At 44.4% G+C, this 27,106-nt stretch overlaps 1 protein-coding gene across 1 annotated transcript in view; it reads right to left on the bottom strand.

Moving 5' to 3' along the window:
- Nucleotides 1-27,106, bottom strand: part of CRYBG3 (crystallin beta-gamma domain containing 3) — a 156,422-nt gene that overhangs the window by 71,130 nt on the left and 58,186 nt on the right. Inside the window, exon 3 of the mRNA XM_075594047.1 lies at nucleotides 15,711-16,126. Within this exon, the coding sequence (XP_075450162.1) occupies nucleotides 15,711-16,126 (416 nt within the window). The remainder of the gene's footprint in view (nucleotides 1-15,710; nucleotides 16,127-27,106) is intronic.

Below are 27,106 nucleotides of genomic sequence, written 5' to 3'. Positions count from 1 at the left end.
TCACAGGGGTAATCCCATTAAGCAGGAAGTAATCTGCTTCCTTACAAAGATTCAATCAACCTTAGCCCTATGAGTGCGCCAAGATGTAGTGACTACGTCAGAGGTGGCCAACTCCAGTCCTCAAGTGCCACCAACAGGCCAGGGTGTAGGGATATCCCTGCTTCAGCACAGGTGGCTTATGTCAAAGACTGAGCCACCTCTGCTGAAGAAGGGATATCCTGAAAACCTGAACTGTTGGTTGCCCTAGAGTTGGCCACCCCTGGACTACGCCCAGAGAAGGGTTTTTTGTTCAGCTTAGACTGCGTCCCGCATTCCCGTGAAGGGTAGGTTGTGATCTGCCCTGTAGAGAAACGGCAGAGGACTCCTCCTCTTGCATAATGGCCGCCGTCGTCACATGACTGCTAATGAAAGCGGTCACGTGATCGCACTGTTAGGCAGTGGTACCCTGGATGCCTATATGTGTTTAAGTCATCATTTTTGTACCTTGCACTCTGAGCATGTCCTGCTCTTTAAAACATTTTATTACATGATTTTGTTCGTTTCTGAGGCTTCCTATTGCACTGGGCTCTGTAGAGAGCTTCATTTAAACGTCCCAGACACTAAAAATGTCAAACTCTTATATCTGGGATATAATGAAGCATCGGATTTTGACAAATAAGAACAGTTTTGGAAACGGCAAGAAAAGAGCAGACTTTGTGGGGACTGCTGTTTAAAGTACAGTAATAGGTTTTCTTATTTCCATCCTGTTCAAATTTAAATGGATATCCCTTTTCTCTGGATCCACTGCATTTAAGCAGCACAAAAATATAAATTCACCCGACAAACTGTGCTATCACCAGATTTTACCATGGAAATGTTAAAAGCATAATTTTAAAAAAAATGCTTATACTTGCCCGGCAGGTTAAATACCACATTCATTTAACCTAATAAACATGACACTGTGCTTAGTTCAGGACTGCACCTTTAAATATGTAGCCATGTGTTAAAAATGTGTTAAAAATGGTATACAGTTCTCTCTCATGCTGGCAGTAAGCCTGGTAAGTATACAGGGTTGCCAGCATCAATCATGGAGGCTTGCCCTCACACCCTGGTGAGGTGTCATATGTACATGAGGGGAGTGGTAACAGACCTTGTGTCCATTGTTAGTGACACAGGAGGTGGAGCTATTCCCTTGGTATATAAGGCACACCACTGCCCAAAGTTAGTGTGCAAGTCTATGTTCAAGGTCAAGTGTGATAAGTTAAAGTGATTCTGCAGCAAATAGTCTGACCTGCAGCAGTAAAGGACTGGGACCCGCTGCGCCCGGCCGCGCGGGCGGCCGCGTGAGCGCTACTCACCATGTGATGGTGCCCTCCCGAGCTGGTCCCAGTCCCTCCTCCCTGCACGGCTCACTACACGCTGTGACGCATCAGCCGCCAGGGGATACAAGAGAATTGTAATCCCAAGCGGCGACGCGTCATGTGGTGTGGCTGTGAGCCAATGAGGAGGGGAGGCTTCGGGGAGCGGGGAGGAGAGAGAAAGCAGCTGCAGCACCAAGGGAGCTCCCCCCTGCTCCCTCCCACAGACTCTCTCCTCATAGTCTGCAGTGTAAGCAGATGCACGCGATGGGGGAACCCCTGGCAATGAGGAGAGGAGGAGGAGGGGAGGCTTCGGGGAGCAGGGAGGCTGCGGGGAGCGGGACACATGCCTGTCCTCACACTCATTTACATGCAGGGCCTGGGGGACGGGGCCCGGCTTCAGGGCAAACTGAGGGGGGGTGGACGGGGGGTACTTTACAGCACGCGATTAAACTGTGGAGATACTGTATGTCAATTTTATATTCCACTCCAGCACACGGACACACGGACACACGTCATGGCCGCGCCCCCCCTCGTCATGGCCCCGCCCACCCGACCCATTTGGTCACGCCCCCCCGCTCCGTAAAAAGTTTCCTGCAGACCGCAGATCGCGGTGCAGTGAGTTGCAAGCGCCGCCGGCAAGCAAGACAGCCGTGCGGATGCGTGCAACGGGGCCTTAGCCTAAGGCTGGCAGGGCCTACACTGTGTCCAGGGACCTGGCACAGGTGGTGATCTCCCTGAGGGGAGAGGTGATCCAACTCCATTGGGAGGGCAGATAGATCTTCTGAAAGGAGAGCACAGAAGATGAACGGCTAAGCTGTTTGCTGCGAGGGGCAGTCTGCCTATACCACCAATCAATAAAGATGCCCTTGTTCACAAGAACCCCAATGTGTGAGTGTGAAGTTACTCCACAGCGGAAGGCACCACCAAGAAGGAGTTCCTCATCAGAACCATCTCCTTGCGGACGCAGAGATCCTGATGAGGTGGAGGCGCTGCACTGCATGTAGGTAGGACTCTAGCACACTACCTCAGCTGCCTGTCTGGGTTGACATTCCCCACACAACATCATGCGGGAGACTCAGGAGTCCTGTTGCCAACAGGTGCACCACCAGACACTACCATGTAATGGGGACTGGTTAGACCACAGGGGCCAATGTGAGATTGGGTGGGTCAGCCAGGCCAGAAAAACCGTTACAAATATAAAATATGCTCTGCTGTTTTATTTTTGTTTATTTTTCCATAATTTTCTCCTAATTTCTACGTTGTGATCATGTATTTAATGTGTGAATGGCTGCACCGGGTGTATATTGGCAATCTGAAACAATTTTCTGAACTTGAGGTATACGGATGTACAGTAGAAGACCATTTTAAGTCCACCTATAAAACAGACCCTACAGAACAGTCTATGTACTTCTGCATACAGTATTGCATACACTTTAATAAGCATTAAGCATTTGTACATAGAAAATACATACATTGACAAACTGCTCATATGCATTCAACCCCCTAATCATGTTGTTATCTCTAGTTTGTTGACCTTTTGATGTGTGGGTGTCGCTAGGTGTGGAATAAAACACACAAAACCAGATAAATTAAAAAAACAGCTACAACGCAAGAGAAATAAAAATATTAAAATGTTAATAATGTGTTACATTACTTAGCTGGGGGAAATGTGGCTAGTGTGAGAATATAAATGTACTGTAATAGCAAATTGCACCGGACAGAACGATATACTTTAGCCTGTTAATCGCTTGCGGTAAGATTAGGGATGTTGTCAATATTAACCCTCTCACTGCCATAGGAGACCGCAGCAGATTTTAAAACAGGGGCTGCCAACTCCAGTCCTCAAGGGCCACCAACAGGCCAGGTATGAGGGATATCCCTGCTTCAGAAGAGATGGCTCAATCAGACTGAGCCACCTCTGCTGAAGCAGGGATATCCTGAAAACCTGACCTGTTGGTGGCCCTTGAGGACTGGAATTGGCAGCCCCTGTTTCAGAGCAATGCAACATCTCAGAAATGTGTTAAGTCAAATCTCTACAACAGCCATGTCCAATAAACTCATACATATTTAATACAAAGGCTTCAGAAAGTGCTATGTCGATGCAATCAATAGCCTTGGTAAATACACCATTAGCACTATACATGTTTTATTTACAAGCTCACCATTTCTGCATTCATTATGACCAGTGCCCATGTGGACAGTCGAATTATTTGGGTACAGTAAATGCACCTCTTTTCTGTCAATGTAACTTGCTATAAATAGTTGGATCAGAGATTAACTCTGTTCCACATTTCCATCTAGATGGGGTCCAGCTGCGTACCTCTTATAATAATCTATCATGTGACACCCACAACTCCTATTTGCTGCCAGGAAATTCGTTAATACACAACCTTACTATTCTTCTTGCGGTTTAAACAGTCAATGAACAAAATAAACCAACTACTGTATTCAAATGCAGTGCAGTATGTGTTTGTGCTCAAGGGCCAATATATACAGCTTTTGGTATTTCAATGAAATCACATCCATGTATTGTAATCTCAGAAAATGCACAATGTTATTAAAGGATATGTGTGCATTAAGCCAATAACAATGCCCACTGGGCACATTAGGAAATATGTATTTTAGGTGGTATTATGATGGTCTTAGTCCCTGAGTGCTGGCAGCAATAGTAAGCGGCTAAAGAAATGACTTAACCCTTAGCTGCCAGAGGAGCCTGAAATGCTAAACCCCAATTCATGTGCAGGATGCCCTTGCTGGAAAAAAACCATGCTGCGTAACATAGCATTACGGAGTATATCCTTGCACCTCATACCATTATACAATAGATCAGTGTTTTTCAACCAGGGTTCCTAGGATCCCTTGGGTTCCCCGGCCATCCCTAAAGGGATCCCTTCAATTGTCTGGTCATTTTAAAATTGTATCAAATACAGAAACATTTACAATGCATTTTGAACACAGAGTTGCTATTAGAGACAGTTGGGGGTTTCTCAGAATTTCACTTGGGGTTCCTTAAACCAGGGGAGCGCAAACTGCTGCGCCCCCCTGTCTTACTTGCCCCAGTTCTCTCGCACCCCCTCCCACCCCAACCTTGCATCCACGTCAAATGACGCTGCAGGGTCATTTGACGCGTGTGATGTCACGCCACGTGGCCCCGTCGCGTCATTTCACGCCGCGTTACCATGGCGAGGCGTCACACAGCCAGCTGAAGCAAGGTAAGTGGAGTGTTGCAGAAGCCTCACGCCCCACAGTTTGCGCGCCGCTGCCTTAACCAAAAAAAGGCTGCAAACCACTGGTGTAGATCCTCCAATGCAGAGAACCCAAATTAATTCAACTGCAGTGTATTATTTGTAGGTGGTACACAGATCAATAACTTCATAATTTACTGCTTAACTGTCTGTATTAAAGGCTTTAGGACGTTTTAAAAGGTCTTTAATATAATCTAAGAGAAAAGAGAAGCAAATAACATTGTTGGCTTATGGAAAAAGCCCAATCCCAGACCCTACTACACGGCCTTCCTCTCCCAATACACAGCACATACAGTGCCAGACCCTACTACACGGCCCTCCTCTCCCAATACAGAGCACATACAGTGCCAGACCCTACTACACAGCCTTCCTCTCCCAATACACAGCACATACAGTGCCAGACCCTACTACACGGCCCTCCTCTCCCAATACACAGCACATACAGTGCCAGACCCTAATACACGGCCCTCCTCTCCCAATACACAGCACATACAGTGCCAGACCCTACTACACGGCCCTCCTCTCCCAATACACAGCACATACAGTGCCAGACCCTACTACACAGCCCTCCTCTCCCAATACACAGCACATACAGTGCCAGACCCTAATACTCGGCCCTCCTCTCCCAATACACAGCACATACAGTGCCAGACCCTAATACACGGCCCTCCTCTCCCAATACACAGCACATACAGTGCCAGACCCTAATACACGGCCCTCCTCTCCCAATACACAGCACATACAGTGCCAGACCCTAATACACGGCCCTCCTCTCCCAATACACAGCACATACAGTGCCAGATCCTACTACACAGCCCTCCTCTCCCAATACACAGCACATACAGTGCCAGACCCAACTACACGGCCCTCCTCTCCCAATACACAGCACATACAGTGCCAGACCATACTACACAGCCCTCCTCTCCCAATACACAGCACATACAGTGCCAGACCCAACTACACGGCCCTCCTCTCCCAATACACAGCACATACAGTGCCAGACCCTACTACACAGCCCTCCTCTCCCAATACACAGCACATACAGTGCCAGACCCTAATACTCGGCCCTCCTCTCCCAATACACAGCACATACAGTGCCAGACCCTAATACACGGCCCTCCTCTCCCAATACACAGCACATACAGTGCCAGACCCTAATACACGGCCCTCCTCTCCCAATACACAGCACATACAGTGCCAGATCCTACTACACAGCCCTCCTCTCCCAATACACAGCACATACAGTGCCAGACCCAACTACACGGCCCTCCTCTCCCAATACACAGCACATACAGTGCCAGACCATACTACACAGCCCTCCTCTCCCAATACACAGCACATACAGTGCCAGACCCAACTACACGGCCCTCCTCTCCCAATACACAGCACATACAGTGCCAGACCATACTACACAGCCCTCCTCTCCCAATACACAGCACATACAGTGCCAGACCATACTACACAGCCCTCCTCTCCCAATACACAGCACATACATTGCCAGACCCTAATACACAGCCCTCCTCTCCACCAAATACACAGTACTTAAAAAAAAAAATGACACCATGCACCAGAGAGAAGAGCACGTGGACACAGCCCAGAGGAGAGAGCTGACATCTGCAATGAGGAGGGTGAGGTAGATACCGGTGACATTTTAACACAACCCTGGTTATAATGTGGTCTCAGTGTTGTGGTCTCAGTGTTGTGGACCCCAAGGACCGCGCTATAACGGGGTTCAGCTGTATAATCTTTTCATAAGAACGTGGAGAGATATCTTTGTAGTAAGGCCTTCTTAAATGTATGCTTCATTCGTACAAAGAGGTAGATAATCCCATGAAATGTATGTACTGTATGGAGATCTTTATTTTTATAGTGCCCAATATGTACTCAGCGCTTTACAAAAGAGACAAAAAACAGTACAGGGAATTATAGTCCGATAAGTGTAACAAAGTCACACAGCAAGAAAGGAAATCCCTGCTCCAGAGACCTTACAATCCAAGTGGTATGTTGGGAGACTTAGGCCGCGTCCATGCTGAGTGCGACAGTGCGCGCCGCACGGACAAAAGGCCGTCCCTCAATGAGGACGGCCATAGTGCGCGCAAAAGAGATTTATTTGTGACTACAAAAAAAATCAGATTTTGCAGCACGATGGCCGGGTCACGTGAGCGGTTCGCTCAATGAGGGCGAACCAGCTCCATGACGTCAACGGCCGCGCCTCTGACACTCCTCCCGTCGTGAGGATCTGCAGTCCGCAGATCACTCGGCTGACAGGCGCGCGCGAGGCCATGCGCTCCGTCGCGTGAACTGCGCGCTTGCACCATGGACTCGGCCATACAGAGACAGCAGGTGAGAGAATAAGTGCAGCAGAGGGCAGCGCTTGGCCACAATTGTTGGTTGCAATGCCTCACTTAAGAGGTGATTTTTAAGAAGGTGCTTGGTGTATACTGAGGTAAGGTTCAGTGAGGAAAAAGGTTTAAGGCGAGAGAGCAGTAGAGGTGAAAGGGATGGAAAGAAGACAGTCAGCGCTACCAGGGCAGGTGCAAGGGTGCATTTGCACCCTCCAAGAATTTCATATAGTGGAGCAGGGTGGCAGAGGAGGACGGCACATGGGAGATCCCCTCCCACCTCTACATGGAGGTGTAGTCCCGCTCCCTAATGTAATGCTACAACAGAGAAAGTCAGCAGGACCACAAGTCCCAGAATCCCTTAAGGAGGAGGTCACATGGCAGGCAGCAGCTATTCAGTGCCTCGGCTGCCTGTCATGTGACTCCTCCTGTAATCAATCCCTCAGAGGTAGGAACTACACCCACTGCCCCCCCCCCCTCTCTCTGCCCCCTCACCTGCACCCACTTACCCTCTCTCCTGCACCCAATGCCCTCTCTCTGACCCCTTTCCTGCACCCAATGCCCTCTCTCTGATCCCTTTCCTGCACCCAATGCCCTCTCTCTGATCCCTTTCCTGCACCCATTGCCCTCTTTCTGACCCCTCTCCTGCACCCCCCCCTTTCTCTCCTGAACCCACTGCCCTCTCTCTGACCCCTCTCCTGCACACAATTACCCCCTCTCCTGCCCTTACTGGTGTCTCTCTCTCTCTCTCTCTCTCTCTCTCTCTCTCTCTCTTTCTGACTCCTCTCCTGCACCCACATATCCCCTCTCCTGCACCCAATGCCCTCTCTCCTGAACCCACATATCCCCCCTCCTGCACCCAATGCCCTCCCTCCTGAACCCACATACCCCCTCTCCTGCACCCACTGCCCTCTCTTTGACCCCTCTCCTGCACCCACTGCCCTCTCTTTGACCCGTCTCCTGCACCCACTGCCCTCTCTTTGACCCCTCTCCTGCACCCACTGCCCTCTCTTTGACCCCTCTCCTGCACCCACTGCCCTCTCTTTGACCCCTCTCCTGCACACACACTTACCCCCTGTTTATGTTTATGCTAATATTATTACAACCTTTGTCGGCTGCCAATTGTAGCAATAGATATATGGACTTAAAATGCAAGCTCATTTTCAAGCGGCAGCGAGTATTTATACAGTGTTTTTCTCTGCATGGAACATCCAGTTATTTACAATGTGTTGAACATGTTAGTGTGAAATGTTTGTTTTACTGTATTTGATTAGATGCACCATGTTAGCCTGGCCTGTGCAGGGAGAGGTACACCACCATTACAGGATAGGAAATACTATAGAAATGAATGTTTCATCCCTCTCCCCAGAAAAGAACGTGTATGATGTTCTATAAAGTGGGCCTACCAGGTAAGTGCACTCTCAGGACTTGACTGGGCCCCTCTGATTTCCCGTACACGTGGCCAATTCTCACTGAGGGTGCTGGCTGAGAATGATGTGAAGTATATGCAGAAGTTCCAGCACCACAATCCTCAATGGGCTGCCAGTAAGATCTTATCAGTGTGATAAATGTGGCAGACCTGCCTACAGCACTGAGCAAGAGAAGGGGAGCACCCATAAAGTATATTTGGGGACTATACACCTGATGGGACTTTGGGAGGTCACCTGGGCATATTTGGGAGGCGGTAAACTCTCTTTTATGTCTCGGGTTGACGTTTATGAAGCACCAAGTAACTTTAACAAAAATGTAGCAAAGATACGCCAATTGACATCATTTAGAACAGGGGCGCGCAACCACAGTCCTCAAGCAATCCCCAACAGGTCAGGTTTTCAGGATATCACAGCTTCAGCAGAGGTGGCTCAATCAGACTGAGCCTCTGATTGAGCCACTTGTGCTGAAGCAGGGACTGATTGAGTCACTTGTGCTGAAGCAGGGATATTCTGAAAACCTGACCCGTTGGGGGGAGTTTTAGGACTGGAGTTGAGCGCCCCTGATTTAGAAGATAACATTTTCTTTTTTTACCATAGCTACTGAGAACTAATAACATTGACACACAGCATCTTTTCCTTCACTATAACTTGCCTTGAGTAGATCAATTTATATTTGATTAACATTTGGAATCTTATTTGTCACAAAGACTATTGCTTCCCAGAGCATTTGCATGCGTTTCTCCATGCTTTAGCTACTTATTGATATTCAATCTTTCAACGTGCTTCTCAATACCTTAGTATTTGCTAGCGAATTATGGCAGAAAAGTAATAGTGTGAAAAACAATGTGGTACAGATCTTAGCTCATGTAATAAAATAAAAAATGATTGATATTGGGTTTTAGCTTCTGATGAAACGGAATAACTGCATAAAGCGTAAATAATATGCACAACAAAACAATTCCATTGATATAATATATATATATCTGTGATATAATAATATGTCTGTGATTTTACAACGATTTAGGGAGGCTTTCTATGACACATATAATCAGTTGTGTCCAATTGTGCCCTTCACTGTACCAAGTACTTAATTTCTACAATTGTGAAATAATTAGAATGGTAATTAATTTTATCTGACTAGGATGAATAGGTGACGTGACCTGTTACTCATGTTTAAGCCTGTAGCTGTTAAATGACTGACAGGGTGCAAATAGAAGTCTTTCAAAGATAAGCAGCATCCTCAGCCTTGCTGAGAAAGCTGAAGCCTGGGAAAGTGGGCGGTGGACGAATAAGGGAGTGTAGAGGTCACCTAAGCCAGAAGCACATGTGACTTATCACTGGGGGTGAATTACAGTATATTCTGCAGCAGCGGTACTCATGTCCAGTCCTCAAGTCCCCCCACCTCCACGCGGAGTCTTCGGCAGCATGGGCGAGCCCTGAGTCTTCTCATGAATTTGTAGTTTAAAATACTGTAGAACAGGGGTGATAAACTCCAGTCTTCAAGTCCCCTCAACAGGTCAGGTTTTGCGGATATCCCAGCTTCAGTCTTCAACTGAGCCACTGATTGAGCCACCTTTGCTGAAGCTGGGATATCCTCAAAACCTGACCTGTTGAGGGGACTTGAGGACTGGTGTTGATCACCCCTGTTCTACATGTAACGGTGTTTCTCTGGGCCCTTCTGATCCTGACCCCTATGTGAGAAACTGCCCAGTTACATGTCTGTGTAATGTGGTGCACCTGCTGGCTCACAGGACTCCTGAGTCTCCCGCTTGTTAGTAATGGGGAATTCACCATGACAGGCGTCTAAGGTAGTGTGCTGAGTCCTACTCACATTTGGTACAGCGCCTCCATCCCATCCAGATCCCCACGATAGCAGGGAGGAGTTTCTGAACGGGAACTCCTGGGTGCACCTTCTCCCTGAGTAACTCCACTCAAGAAGGGTCTTTTCAAGGGCATCTTTATTAGCATGTCATGTGGCAGACTGCCCATCACAGCGGCCGACACTTAACCGCACATTATCAGGTTGACCATCTTGGGAAAGGTTCCTTCTTAATTCTGTACTCTAATCAGATTGGTCTTTTCCACTTCTCCCCTAAGGGAGACTACCAGCTGTGCCAGAGCCCTGGACACAGTGTGTGATCAGCTTGTCACCCGCACTTAGGCCGAGTCCATAGAAGGACAGGCCGTGCTGAGGCGTGCGGACGCTCCGCGCTGAGCCCCTGCATCCTCAATGAGGATGCCTTGAGAGGGGGCTCACGCGAGCGTCTTCAGGCGTGCTGACGAGATGGAGGTTTCAGCCGAGCGCCAAGCTGTTTTTCAGCGCGCTGTCGGCTGAAAACCTCCAATCACAGCACAGCAGTGTCGACGTCACGGCGCCGTGACGTCGGCGTCAGTGCGTCACGGGCGATTGGCCCAGCAACGTCACTGCCCCGCCTCCAACCACCTCCCCCCGGCTCCGATCGCGCCCGCTGGCTCGCCTGTATGGGCATGAAATCGCCCAGATTTCAGCAGGCGAGCCTCAGCGTCAGCGCGGTTCGGATCGCCTCACCCTTCTATGGCCCGGGCCTTAAGCTACACAGGCTTGCAGCTCGTGCACCAGACACTGGCAGTGTCCGACTCCTTATCTGAAACACTAACTTTAGGAAGTGCTGTGCAATATATAGGCTCCAGAAAGACCCACCTCAGTGTCACTAACAGTGGACACAAAGCATGCTGTCACTTCCTTTGCTACATATGACACATCACAGGGTTTGAGGGCAAACCTCCATGATAACTACTGGCAACCCTGCCTTCTTACCAGGAGTTACTGCTCAGTAAGAGAGAGATCTGTACACCAATTTTACACATGGCTACATACAGTATTGTAAACTACAAATTCATGAGAAGGCTTAGGGCTCGCCCATGCTGCCGAAGACCGCGCAGATGGGCTTCAGCGCGCGGTGCGATCACATTGCCTTATGGCGTTGATCGCGTCCATAGACCGCGCGGGCGACAGCAGGAGGGGGTGCGCCTTGAGAAAGAAATCAGTTGAAATTGATTTCTCGCCGCGATGGGCAGGTCACGTGAGTGGTTCGCCCAATGAGGATGAACCAGCTCCGTGACATCACAGACACGCCCCCCCAACGGCGCGTCTACCATGTCCTGAAAACGCACCCGCTTCACACGGTGGACGTCACGGACACACACGCCTCCGGGATGCTGGTAATTGTAAATGTTATCTTGGTTCTGTTAATAGATTTCCTACTGTAGATGCCCATTGTTTGCCAAAGAGTCATTAGAGGCATATTTCTAATCCACTCAATGTTTGAATAGTTACTTTGGAACATTGCATGGTTCACAGATCACCAATGGATTGAAATGATCAGGAAGCATATGCTGCTCTTAGTGCTGTGCCCATCGGTAAGATTCTGCGTTACGTTACAATGTGCTCACGATTGGTTTGATAAAAGGGTTTTTCAAACCGATGATGGATTAGAAGTTGTACTCCATTAGATCAAATTTCATTACACTTTAGATATAATTTAGAAGGAAAAAAAGAAGCAAATAATTACGAGGGGTCATGCTTGTGCCATGTATCATAATGTATACGCAAGAAACCTGATGGCCTTGCTCCATCATTTCAATTAAAACCCCACCACTGGCACATCACGCCATATTCATAAACCTAAAGCAAATGTAACGAGCATTATTCAATGAGCCACTTTAACTAATCATATCAATCTAGGTGTATTTTTCTAAGTAGCACGAGTGTGTTGTTATAGAACTAAACCTGGTAACCTTTTACCCCAATGAAAACCTTTTTGGTGCTTCTTGCTACTTGTCATCAGCACTCATTTTTTAATCTACAACCCAGTATTTCAACGTCCTTTTCAAGGAGATGCATTTCTGAAATCAAACACAGAACTGCTACTGGTTTTTATTCTACCTCCAGCAGTTATTTGTTTTACTGTGTTTTTTTTTTTTTTTTTTGAAAAGCCATTTTTGGGGGTTATTAATTAAATTACGATAGTGCAAATTGTGGCGCTATCACAGAAACTCCTATTAAAGTCAATGGGAGTTTCCATACGATACTGATTGGCACTGTGAGAGTTTAATGGGTATCACCCTTTGCCTTTACAAAATAACAGTTTGCTGTAGGTTATACAGGATGATGCTTAAATGGATAGTCCTACCCAATCATAAAAATAAATGGCAAATTAGTACATTCAATAGGTTAAATCCAAATACCCATGCCTTTTCAAGGGATTTAGACAAGTAAAATAATATTGCTCTATAAAAAAAAGTATGCATGTTTTATATGAGTATATGATACTGGATCAAAGGTTTTTGCTGTAACTGTATCAGGAAATCATAAATACATGCGTCAAATTCATCCCCTAACTTTTTCCTGGTGTCAAAATAAACGTGGGTGTTTCTTTATGCACATAGTGAAAAGTGTGTGTGGTTACATGTACCAAACAATATCACAATGATGCACAATGGATGTAGTATATTAAATACGGCAAGGAATGAATATGTATTTTCCATAAATATTTCTAAACCTGTTTCCATACAGGTCCCAAGTGAGGTCAAATGCTATGTGACATTTGTTATAACTGGACAATGTATGTGTATATATGTAGGTATTTTTGTTTTTAAAAATGAATCTCTCTCTCTCTGTATGTGTGCATGTATGTTTATGTGTGTATATTTTAAGTGCATGTGTGTGTGTATATATGTATATATGTATATATATATATATATATATATATATATATATATATATATATATATGTGTATCTCGAAAGCTCGCACAAATAAAAGCATTTCGTTAGCCACAGAACGGTATCATCTATTTATTTTTTAATTTTATGTATATGTATATGTGTATATATATATATATATGTATGTATATGTAAGGTTATAATATTTGTTTGTCTCAATAATGACAATAACATAATAAAATTATTTACTTGATGCTTTGCATTAACAGTAGTTTTTTTAAATAAAATGTGTATGTACAGTACAAAGTGTGTGCCATGATGTGAGCGCTATTGTGTGTCGCCTGTAACTACAACTTTCCAAGGTATGATAAAGAAGATGCTAAATTTGTAAGGTAAATCCACGTCTTTACACTTCAATTTATGACGCAAATATAAAATTAAATCTTTCCATTGATGCATTGCAAAAGCAAAACTGATGTATGTGTACATGACTCAAACAACTGATTATAGAATTATGAGGAAGTCAGTTATAATGGCAAGTTGTGTTATTTTTGTCTGCTAAGTCAGACTGCCCCTTAAGTGTATGGCAGTGATTTATACCTGCTCCGATGGGGCGGCAGCGCAATCCGTGATGTCATTCTCGCGATGCCGCCGAGCGGCATTTTGAACTGCAGGCTGGAGACAAGCAGAGGATACAGGGAGGCGTGGCCGTGAGCGGTTTGCTCTCATTGACTGAACCGCTCACGTGACGCGGCCATTGCTCCTGGAAAATGAAAAATCTCCTGTCTGCTCTCCAGTGTGCCGCTTTGCAGTTTGGCCCCGCGCGCGCGTCGCAAGCAGTACGTTCGCTTTCATTGGATTACAGGATTTTGTTTTTGAGCCGCGCTGTGTCACGCCACGCGACGCTGCCGGCAAATTTTGGTATAATCACGGCCTAAGGCAGCAGGCAAAGTGGTACCATCACTCCAACTCATCTCCTCCAACTGATTTTGTACATTTATATTTTTTAGACATACAATATTAATTTATATCACACAAAGTATATACAGTGTGTGTGTGTGTGTGTGTGTGTGTGTGTGTGTGTGTGTGTGTGTGTGTGTGTGTGTGTGTGTGTATACATATATACAGTATATGTATACATATGTATATATATATATGTATATATATATATATATATATGTATATATATATATATGTATATATATATATATGTATATATATGTATATGTATATATATGTATATATATATATATATATATATAATATATATATATATATATATACATACACACACACACACATTACAGTATATACATATATACATAAAATTAGTTAACTGTAACTCTTATATAATACTTGACATATTATTGTCTTTCTAATGAAATAAATAACATCATTTACAAATACCAACACGTTGTTAAAGATTCCCTTGCACACAAGATTAAGCAAAAGGATTTGAAAGGATCATCTGATTATTTTCTGACATGTTGCTCTATCCCAGGAAACAATGACTCCACCCTCCTCCTCTTATAATAGCTAAATAAAGTTTAGGCGTGGCCTACATGAATGAGGATGGATGTCCTTTCAAAATGAAAGGAACATATTTTTATATTTTACAGGGCTCTTATTATTTGCCCAACGGCTCTTAAACTTGAAGGTACAGCTGGGTTTCCTGTCATTCCTTGGCCAAAATGTTGATTACTACACAGTGTGGTTAATATAATAAGAACCATACTGGCCAACTCTGCCTACTTATGAGGGAGACTTGCTTATGTACATCAGAGTAAGGCTTAATGTTTTACTTTCTCTCTGAATATTATTCTTTCATCAATGTAAGTCAATGTAATTATAGTTAAATCAATTAGTTATATTCCTGGCAGAGTATAGGCCTATTTAGTGAGCACCCTCTTTCTCTTTTAAAAGGAAATGAGAACAATACTTTTGCACACAATAGGGATGCACAGTGACACACCCATTGGAAGAAAGTCAGCATTCTCAATAAGTAACACGTATAAATATTAGATCATATTAGCAAACATAATACTATAATGTTGTATATAAGAATGCAATAACACAATAAAGCAGTCTTTTAGAGGGATTATACAGATTCTTCATTATGACAGCCGATTTGTCATTGGATTTTGGGTGTGGAACTGGAACCTGTTCAGGTCTTGGCACCCACAATGCTGCGTAGTATACCTGTACAAGTTCTATTTTCTCAAAGATTATTTTGCAGGAATAAGAGAAACAAGAAAAGAGTATTGAAGGGCTATTTTACCCTTCCTACCTCACTTTATCCACCTATCAGCAGAACCCGCAACACTTAACTTGTTAGACTGTTTAACTGCAAATAGTTGTACTTGGTTAATAGGTACATTCACTGGAATTAGCCCTCATAGGTAAATTAATATTTATACCTTCAATGTTATTTTTGTCCACGTAGGGAGAAAATTCTTGTGATGTAACGTCTTAGAAAAATATACTTGCAAGTAAAATCCTATAGGAACACCACTGCTAACTTTCTTTTATTCCCAGAATCCTTAGCAAAATAGTGAGCCTTCATATTATTAACTCTTAGCACCTAATTTAAAAGTTTGTATGTGGAATATTTGGAACAGCTGATCATATTTTTAATGTAAACAGAACTTACTTTTGTAACTCGATAGGTGTCTCCTCATGTTCTTGCTTTTCAACTTCCCTTGTGGCTGTGCTAATCACCCCAAGGATCTCCTCTTTATTTGTTGTGATCTCTTCTGTTGCTTCAGCTGTAGCACTGCAAACAGCTAATGTCTGTTCCTGGTTTAACCATCCTTCATCCAAGTTATTTTGAACCTGTGCATCTTCGCTTTCCTTACAATGCTCTTGGTTAACGGGAGTTCGTTTTGGATTTCCCAATGTGGGTTTTGATGCAAAGTTGAATAAATTTCCGAAGAACTGGAAAAAGTTGTCTCTTGGCTGCTTGTCATACTCCTGTGTTTTGGTGTCAAGAGTCAAGTCCGCCTGCTTTTCCTCCTCAACTGTGGAGCTGTTGAGGACGGTAGGTACAGAAAACGTGTCTTGGATAATCTGAAGAGATAAGAGAATACAAAACCATAATGGGTATTTTCTGCACATAATGATAGTGTAATACTAATGTGTTCAATATCTTTTAACTTGGTAAAGAAAATGACAGTGGTTGCGTGATGGTTCTAGATAGTATGGGGTACTACATCTTATTTTATATGCACACCCATAGAACCACTACTTTCTTTATTTATGTCCTTCCTATTCAATTTTTTTTTTTTTTTAATAGGGGATTTATTTTGACGTCTCCCAGTTTTTCCAGCACAAACACTGCTTACAATAAAAATAAACAAAAAGAACCAGAAAGCTTCACCCCAATGTTTAATAAATGTCTTTGTTAAACCAGAGAAAGATGAATGATCCATTGCAACTTCGTATTTTTCAAAAAGAAATTTAATCAGCACAAAAAACTTTTTTGTGCTGATTAAATTTCTTTTTGAAAAATCCGATGTTGCCCTGGATCATTCATGTTTCTCCATATACTGGATCTTTTTAGGCAGATATCCCTGAACCAGGAGCACCGGTCTTTGCAAGTATTTTTTATTCTATTTATTGTGGTGTGCAGCTTTTCCTATTATATTTGTTGAGCCAGATACAGGAATGCTATTTTGTAAGCCGGTTTGACCAGTAAAATGATCACATTCCCTGACAATTCTTAAAAGTATTCTGAGAGTTAAAAGCCGGGGAGCTGTGAATCCCGTCTTCACTGGAGAAAGGTGCAGTACATCAGTATACAAATTGCAGTCGCATGTCTATTACAGGATGGGAGTTTCCCTTAAAACTTCTGCTGTCCCCAAGTTGCCACCCCATTTGGGTGACTGCCATCCTTGCATGTTATAATCGGGCGGGGACTTCCTCAGAAAAACGTCCCAGCTTTATTGCCTTCACTGGCAGAAGGGCGAGTGACATATTGCAAAGCAATGTATTGCAGGCCTGTTCTCAATCGTTTGGTCTTTTCATACCGACACTGCTCAATCCGGAACTTTAATAGAATGTCACAGTCACAGAATGAGGACGTGTCACATAGTTCTGATTTTAGGGAACATGCAGCAGAAAGACGCATGGGACTAAATGACGTTCTAAGTTAGGCTAAGTCCCCGCTAGCGCTGAGCGGGCTGAGCGGGCGGCACTTGCAGCGGGGAATTACATATGTACATATATGTAAGTCCCCGCTCACGCGGTATGCGCTCGTGCGCGTGCACACTTGCTCAGTCGCGATCGGCGCGTAGGTAAACGAAAAATCTATACTTACCCGCGCGCCCAACTACCCGCAATGCCCTCCCTTCCCCCATGCGTGCGTACAAGCCGGAAACCCGGCGCTCATGCTTGGAGCACTCTCCAAGCATGAGTGCGCTCAGCGCCAGCACGGACTTAGTCTCCCAGGCAGGCAGCCATGACACCCCAACAGTCACCTCCAAAAAAGTAACTCTACAAAGACCACTAATAGACCAGTTAAGAAGCTAAGGGCATAAACTGTTAGACACCTACGCTTTAACAGTTATAACAGGACTAAGATCAATATGTCAATTTCACTAGTACAGTATGTTATTTAGTAGGGGTTTATGCAGAGGATACACTGCCATAACATTTCCATCCACTTGCAGTCAATACCTGGATAACGTTGCTATTCTCACATGGGTGACAGGAACAGCGCGGAAACCATTTCAATAAACATTGTTTACCTTTCCATCTTTCAGTATCTTGGGGTAGCAACTCACCCCATGGTATGGACATGCACATCTGTCATAAAGAGCAATTATATACCACTTACAATATGGGCCCCCTATTCAGCATGGTGAAAAGTGGGCAACGTACAGTTAACAGTGCGTTAACCCTTTCACTGCCACGCAAGTTAAACGATGCATTGGTGACCACCTCCCTCCACCCTGCAGCAAAAGTGTTACCTGCTGTCGAAGTTACAAAAGTTATTGCATTGTTAACTGTTTGTTAACCATATATTGAATAAGGGAGGTTGAGTTTTTAAGAATGACTTATTATATGCGTCTGCTGACTACACTGTGCTGTACGTAGGATTCTGGAGGCATAATGAGTCCTTGCCTGCAGAGACTGGTGGTGTTGGCAAATAAACTCAAACCAGACTCTCCTCTGGAAAGCCAGTTCTGTTATTCTTAGTACATTTTCTCCACCTACATTACACTCTCGTACATCGAATAGAATGGAAATTCATTAATTATACCGAGTGGGGAAATAATGTATTAAACACGATGTAATTATTCACTACAAACATCTCAAAGTCTCCTAGATGCAAAATAACCCCAGATTTATCAAAGAACACAGACACCAATTTTCACAAATAATAACCTTATCAATTCACAATAGCGCCTCATGCCCAACGCAAATGATCAAAAAAAAATATTCTTGCCAACGGCGCCTTGTCTTTGTAATGTACATTATATATGTAATGTATATTAACAAACTCATATATAAATAAATTGTTGGGGTTTTCTTTCTATACATGTGTTAGCTCCATGCAATATATAGCACTGCAGTTGTAGATGTAGAGAACAAGATAAAGAGCTTTTCAATTATTTATTTACATTTTTTTTTTTACATACTCCACTCTCAACTATGCGTGCACAGCAAGCGTCCTGCTCACAATCAGGGGATGAGGAGGCTGGGTGATTGAGGAGTGTCAGGCCCAAGTCTCCCAAGGTTCTGATGGGCTGCAATAGTTCGGTTTACTCAGCCAGTTAAAGAGATATAGCTTTCTTGTTTGTGTAGTTCACCATGGTCCAGCTCCCCCTACAAACCAAGGATTATACAAACAGCCAAACAGGCAGCACTGCTGCTTTACAGCAGTAGAAAGGCAGATATACTGTAGCCCTTTGGCACCTAGAAAACATACTTTGCTTGTAGCAGAACTGTATTGTTATACAAAGCAAAAAGTAGCAAAAAAGAAGAGGGTGATTCAACACAAATGCCTCCAGGAGAAGCAACCCCAAAAAGACTGACATTGCCCAACATTAGGTAGCCATGTTTCCATATACTGTGGTAAGAAAAAAACATTGAGATACGGAATTGTTTAAGCTGAAAAGTATAGATTACCCATTTATGATTTTGCTGCCAAAAGAGCCTTGTGACACAATAACATAATTAGATTACTCTGCAATCACAATTAGCCATTTTTAATGATGCTTCAGACAGTACCTATTATATCTGACTCTTAATGAGTTTAATGAAATTATAGCCTGAATACCTAGTTGAGCAAACTGTAGAGAGCTGCAAAGCACAGAGCTACAGCACAAGGCCGCTTCCAGTGAAGGAGTTTCTAACAAGTTATTCCTTAAACTGCTGTAGTGCTGAACAGAGCAATGGGAGTTTCCGCAGTACATGGCTCCTGGTTCACTATTTCTTTTGTGACCTTGGGATCGCACTTCTGGAACAATTTACCCGAGTCTCTAAAATCTGCTACCCGTTAAAGATCTTTCAAGCCTTCTGCCGTTTCACACTTTAGACATGTTTGTAACTTTAATATAAAATGTAATCATCACAATATTCTGCACCCGGGACATACTTGAAGATAAGAGGTAACTCTAAATGTATTAAATGTATTTTCTCCTACGTTATAAATAAATAACACGCCTTCAATGATAAATGAGCCTGCAATTCATTGCTTTGCTTTGCACTCTGGCACAACAGCAAATTGTTAATGTCTCTATTGCCAAACAGACTTATAGAGATGTATGCACCTGTTTATTGAGAACAAAGCTAAGGTGGCCAGATCCATTTTCACAAGCCACTCAGTATCCCTTATGTACCCATGTCTCCTTTGGTATTTTAACGACGTTGCCAGATATTAAATGGGGATCTTGTGGTAGATGGTTATACACTTCTGTGCCAATGTTGTCCACAAATGGAAAACAAGCTAATGAATTCACAGTAATGCCTTAGTGTGGGATACATCCGTTTAATCACATCACATCATGAAACAATAACTTTGACCTAAGTTAACACTGATTTGGAGTGGCTCCAGGAAGAGGATGCACTTTATTCTGAGAGAATGAGCTCCACCCATACAGTATTGCCAGCCTGACTCTGTCATAAACTTCCAGTCCGATGCTTGGATTATAGTTCCTGCTGTATGTTATTGCACTCAAGTTCTCAAAGGGCTGATGAACATGGGGACTTTTATTCTGTACATATACAGATGTCTGCTACATCATTGCTCCCCCCAAAAATACAATGATATCCCAGATCCCAGAGTTTTCATGGGATACAATGGAGGTGTTGGTGCAGAATATAACAACATATCCCACAAAATGGGAACAACAAACCATGCTATATCTGTATATGCGCTGTATGTGTATATTTGTGTATGCAGCGCTTTACAAACACAGAAATAACAACACATAATATATAAATATAATTCAGATTTCACTGACTCCAGAAAGACTCTTGTTCGCTCTTGAATGGAGGGAAAGTAAGGCTGGGGCTATTAATTAAAAAGAGCTTAGGGCACAATTATGCAGTATTGTAAAGTCTGGCATTTCTAACAGGAGTCACACTATTCTAATTCATTGCCAGGTTAGGCGGTACTGAATGGTGATGTACAGCATTTTAAGTGGTCCTGAATGGTGATGTACAGCATTTTAAGTGGTCCTGAATGGTGATGTACAGCATTTTAAGTGGTCCTGAATGGTGATGTACAGCATTTTAAGTGACACTGAATGGTGATGTACAGCATTTTAAGTGACACTGAATGGTAATGTACAGCATTTGGGTTCAAATTTGTCAGATGTTATGCAAAAGTATTTTAGAATTGCCAATGTACGGTCTCCTCTTCTACTCCTTTGATTTGCATGAGGGGGAAGTTGGCAACTGAGACTTACTGTAACTGGCATTTTAAATTAAATGAAGACACCAGCTGTTTAAGATGAGTGAGGGATGATGGCTCTCATTTAACTTAATTAGTGCCAGATGGCACAAGAAATGTGTATCTGAACCTTCTGGTGCTGAAAGGTTAACAAGCAGGTCTGACTCAAATAACTGCTAGACCCCGTCTGTATTTGAGTGGGACTTGTGTCAATCTGCCAGATTCAGAGAAGACAGAGAGAGAGAGCAAACGTAATAAATAGACTCACGATCTTAGTGGCATCGTTTTGTAGATATCACTTCTTGAGACTCCTTTTCTAGTGAAAATCAATTACCTTTCATTTAAAATCGGGCAATACTGTATATCTAAAAAGCGACGTTTTAGGCCCACTGATAGCCTTTCATCAGATAGGTGAACACCTATTTATTGAGTGTGCTGTCTCGCGCTCTCTTTTCCCTGTATTGATAGTGGCCACACTTAATGGGACATGCACCTCTGACATTTTTTTTTATAGATATACTTTCTTCCCAATTTAGATATCTATTATTCTTTCCTATTTTTTCTATGTAATCTGCCAGATATAGAACCCATTCTCAAGCACCTAGCAACTGCCAACAGTCTAGCACTTATGGGGATAAAAAACATAAAGCTTCCAAGTATTAAGAACCAACTATCCACCATAACATTTGTGTTATGTGTTGTTGTATGTGTTTGTATCACCTACAATGTATGTACAGTATTGTAATACAATGCTCATCTAGCAATTGTTTGTTCAGTATGCAACGTGACACACCAGTGTTTTATTACAGAGAATGAGTTACGTTACCAGTGTGTTAGTGCTTTATCTCAAGTGCAAAGTACACTAAATGTACATATTGGGCCATATTTACCGAGAAGTGCTGCTCAATAAGACACCTTCCAGAATATATTTTAAGGCCCATGTAAATGGGTGATAAGGTGTCTTCTGGCACGGGTGGTATCCGATGTTGAATTTAGACGTAATCGCAAAAACAGTAGCGACGTTAAAAGATTAGCGCTGCTCCGTCGCTATTTCTGGAATTATTGCGATACAGAGTTGTTAGCAGCTGGTCTTAAACTATGAGAATGATGTCTTAGGCTGCTCATGGGTCAGCGCTTAGGCGCTGACCCGTGCTGAGGCACACTGACGCTTCTCAGTGAGCCCCTGCAGCCACAATGACAGCGGCTTTAGCAGGGGCTCGCTTACGCTTCCGCAAGCGTGCGGAAACGTAAGTCTTAGCTATATTTTAAATTCAAGCGCTCAAGGGAGCGCAGGGCCGGTCACGTGAGCGGTTCGCCCAATGAGGACGAACCAGCTCCGTGACGTCACAGCCTCCCCACCCCCCGACACGCCCCCGGACCAAGGCCAGGGAAAGCACCCGCTTTCCCTCAGCCTCCGCGCGCCTCAGCACGGCTGCTGTCCTATGGACGCAGCCTTAGATTAGCACCATTGGCTATGTGTCATTTTTTATGCCTTTCACAATCATAGTCCGTGTGTAATAATTATGTTTGTGCTTAAATTGCTTAAAACCCCTGGTTTGGGGGCACTGACCTCAGTGAGCCTACATAAGGAAGCTCTGCAGGAAGATTACTGTGGGAAAACGCTGGCAGCTAGAGAAAAAACACTCAAATTTAACAGAGCGGGAAATCTGAATAAATATTAATACATTACTATATTTCCCTTCTTCGCTCTTGGTCTTGGTCTATTCTCAAGAATATCAAGCATTGCCTGTGCATCAATAGAGCAGCAACTGCAGCCACAGGTCCAGGAAATGTATGTTGTAAATGGTGGAAGAGAGGACCAATCGGAAGAGTTAGGGGGCGAGACAGAGGGGGAGGTAAGGACCAATCAGAAAAGGAGCAGGACGGGACAGAGGAGAAGAGAAGAACAAGGCCTAAGACAACTACAGGTACTGAGGGGGAGACAAACAGACAAGGGGGCAGAGAGAGAGACAAACAGCCAGACAAGGCGGCACAAAGGGAGACAGACAGACACAGAGGGAAACTGGCAGACACGGGGATAGAAAGATAAAAACAGACAGAGAGGGTTACACAGAGAGACAAACAGACAAGAGGAAGAGAGAGACATATGTGGGCACAGAGAGAGGAGAGACAAACATACAAGGGGGCACAGGGAGAGGAGAGACAAGGGCAGAGAGAGAGAGAGAGAGAGAGCCACAAGAGGGCAGACAGACACATCAGACAAGTGGGCACAGGGAGAGACATACAAGAGGGCACAGGGGGAGAGTGATAGAAAAGAGGGCACGGAGGGAAAAACAAACTGTGTGCATTTGTGTGTATGTAATCCCTCTATTTCCACAGTCTATATACAGTATGTTATGGCGGGGCCTGAGTTCATCCTCCCTCAGTACACTATAATTGGACCCCTTGATTAAAACCAGATGAGACTTGTGTATATATTAGCTGCTGCTTTATGACCCCTGGGAAACCTTAACCTGGCGGCCCTTACTCCTTAAAGATAACTGGCTATACTTAACACACACACACTCACACACATATATATTTGTACATATGCGATACACAATAAATGAGGTGTCCAATGTGGAAACTACTTAGGCCAATATTATTGCCAGCACTTTGTTGGAGCTCTTATCTCAAAATGGCATGTAATCACGTTACAGGCCTATTAAGGGTGAAACATTTGTGAGGTGTGTGTAGTACACAAAGGATACTTGAAAGTTGCAGGAAAGAGTCACCCAGCTGGGTGTTATTAAGTTGTGCTTTAACAGCCCAGCAAGTACCTGGATCTCTCTTCCTGTTCTTCTCTCTATTCTCCCTCTCCTCTCCCCTCCCTCTCCTCTCCCTCTCCCCTCCCTCTCCCTCTCCCCCTCCCTCTCCTTCTCTCTCCCTATCCCTCTCTCTCCCTCCCTCCCTCCTCTCTTTCCTCCCTCTCTTTCCTTTCTCTCTCTTCTCTCTCTCTCTCTTTCCTCTTTCTCTCTCTTTCCTCTTTCTCTCTCTTTCCTCTTTCTCTCTCTTTCCTCTTTCTCTCTGTGTAAGGTATGTGTTTCTGCTTCTGTATCTGACTTTCTCTCTTTGGCTAGCAGTCTCCCACAAGCCTCCTCTTTCACCTCTGTGAGTGTTAGGCTGTCTTTCTTAAACCCCTCTCACTGACACCTGGGCTGTCTCTCTGTGTGCCTCTCAGACTGTCACTACCTATCTCTGTCTCCGTCTAAAACTGACAGCTGGTCCCCAGATTCTATACGGTTTGCTTCTTATCCAATCCCATATCTCCGATCATGTGTTGCCAGGCAGATAAGTATCTCTTATTCCTTAATCGCACCATGTGATAGGTGGAGCAGATTAATTCTGTATTGTCCACAGTAAACATATATTTGTAGCAGGGGCTACATATATAAATATACACACAAACACATGCTGTATACATTATATACACATACATGTGTTTGAAACTATGTGTGCATAAAAAATATATATACAGTATTTGCCATCTGTTTTAGTACAGCCATCCTATAGAGATTTCCATGCTCTATAGGAAAAGGTAGTGAAAAATCCTCCTTTTGTATGAGTGAAAATATGAGTGGGAAAAATAATAGAAAATACAGCAAGCCAAACCAGCATCAAAAAAGGGGTAACGACTTTGAACATATGATTAAGGAAACAATCAAGTCACAATTATATACTAAATAAGAGAGAAACATGTTCAGAGACAGACTATAATGAAAGATATTGGTAGATATTTTGTTATTAGGAGTTGTACTCTCTGAAAATGTTTCTCTCATTTAATATATAATTGGCACTCGTTCAAAGTGCACTTACATCTTTTTTCCATGCTGCTTTGGGTTGCTGTGTTTTTTATTCTTTTTTTACACTGGGTGCTTCCTCTTCACCATCCTCTACTTTTAATGTTCTGGTGTTCACCTAATTGCACAGATGCTTCCTCTCTGGGTTTTTGCACGCCTTTTGAAGTTCTTAGGATAGAATATATATGTAGCACCTTTACCCCCACCCTATGTGAGATTGGGTCGCTACCTGTATGTTTCCTAGTGCTGTGCATACCTGTGAGGCAACAGGAGGACTACGAGTTGCTCTGCGATTGTATGGGGAGAATCAGGACAGGCTTTCAGGGTGCTTCATTCTCGATTGGCAGCACCTCCAGTCAGCGAGGATCCTGGGTCTGCAGGATGGTCCATTCTGACACCTCTCTTATCCCAAGGCAGTGAATCACACACTTAGATGGATCAACGGATGTTTATTGCATATTCCAGAACTCACAGCAGTCCACATTCCTTGGAAGATTACCTTAAGGCTTGTGGCCCATCTAGGTTCCTTCTGGTGCTCCTCCTGCATCCCTTAGTGGGATACAGGGTAGATGTTATCAGTCCACAGGGGGAGGAAAGAGACACACTGACTTCTAGGAGAGTGCCAGTATATATATACCCTGTGGGTTGGACTTGTAACCCTGCCCCATAACAGGGCAGGTCTGATACTGACAAGCATCAAATCACTGCAAGTGACCCAGCCAGTATCCTCCCCCAGGCTGACACTCTCAGGTTGTTCCCAGGCCCGCCCTTGGATAAAGTAAGTGTATCCAAGGCTGTAATAGCAAACTAGGCCTTCATGAGGAATTAACCCCTCCAGTGCCTGTCCTTAGCAGGACTTATACTGTCAGGGACCAGAGGAAGAGGTAGCGGCCGGAGGCTATGCTACATTCTCCCCTTGGATGTGCAACATCAACATACTGTACCAACAACCTTGTAATTGAACCTAATGCAAACTTGCATTACTATACAATAACACCACAGTGCAATAACAAATACACAGTCCCATATAACACTGGGTCTACCATGGATGTTACCTGGGGCTACCTCAATAGTAGTGGGCTGGGCCGGGCTTCTTTACTATATTACCTTGCCCGTCAGGTACTTTACTGAATAACACCTCCTTCTCCCAGACTCGGAGATGTATTCTACCCGGTCAAGGTGGATGTTGCGGCCCAATGCCCACATTTTTAGCAGGTATTTAGCCTTATCTGGGTCTCAGGACTTAGACCCTCTTATAGTGTTGGCCAGGTGTTCTACTATGGTGTCCTTAACCCATTCTACCTGGTGCTCTTCAGCCCTCCTCATGATGTTTTCGGAACCTCATTACTAGGACTCTCTCAGCCCTGCTGAACTTCATAAGGCCACGTTCTCTTGCAGTATCAGGTAGTACCCAAAACAGGGAACCTTCCCACAAAGGTGTTACCTGACCCTCCTCCCTCTCTGAAGCATTGAAGGTCTCTGCCCTTGCTGTGCTACTCTTTCCTAACACCTGCTGTGTTTGATCTACTTGAGGCACATCACCCCGCTTCTCTTGATTCCAACAAGGCAAGGTCTTCACCACAGATAGTACACGCATAAGGTTATCACCCTTTCCATTACTACTTTGAGCCACGGGACTAACTGGTGACAAGGGCTGAGGTGTCAGGGGTTTATACTAGGACTCGGGTCAGTATGGGAGGACGGGCAGATTGGGGCAAAGCGGGCACTCTAAAGTCTCTGAATAGGAAACTTTTGGGGGTCTCCCCAGGCGGAGCGATAGAAGTGTCCACAGTCCCGGTTAGGCTCAGTTGACCACACACTCTAGCCTGTAGATATCTCGCCGCAACAACGGCAGCAGCTTCTTGAAAATCTCTTTCTTCCTTCCACTCCCTGCATTGTAGGAAGAAAGGGCCCACAGAGGGCCAGTCACTCATTGGGGCAGAAGCAGAAGTGGTTGAGCTCATCCGGCCGGATGACTTCATGGCCTTCTCTTCTCCCGGAGGTGGAGCTGTAATCGATGTCACTCTGGGGTTGTCTGTAATAGTACTGGACGACACTTCCCTGGGCAAATCCTCCACCAGCCCCAGCGCATCGTAGTGTCGTTCGGCAGCTTCTACGTAGGCGGCAGCACGAGCACAAGCCTCCCACATCTCCTTCCGGTGGCGTAGATATTGGTCCGCAGCCTCCTGCGCTTGGGGCAAGCGCAGATCTCTGTCCCGGATCTCCTTCGACCCGCGTCTGACTCCTCGACAGCAACGGTTCCTTCCGCAGGGTTCACCCTCTTGGAGCAGCTTGCAGGAGCGGCAGCAGAATGTACCTCGCAGTATGCTGGTGATGGTTCTCGGCGGG

Source organism: Ascaphus truei, chromosome 3, assembly GCF_040206685.1.
Source record: "Ascaphus truei isolate aAscTru1 chromosome 3, aAscTru1.hap1, whole genome shotgun sequence".
Lineage (NCBI taxonomy): Eukaryota > Metazoa > Chordata > Amphibia > Anura > Ascaphidae > Ascaphus > Ascaphus truei.
Note: the sequence above shows the minus strand (reverse complement) of the source record. Positions and strands in the feature narration are given on the sequence as shown.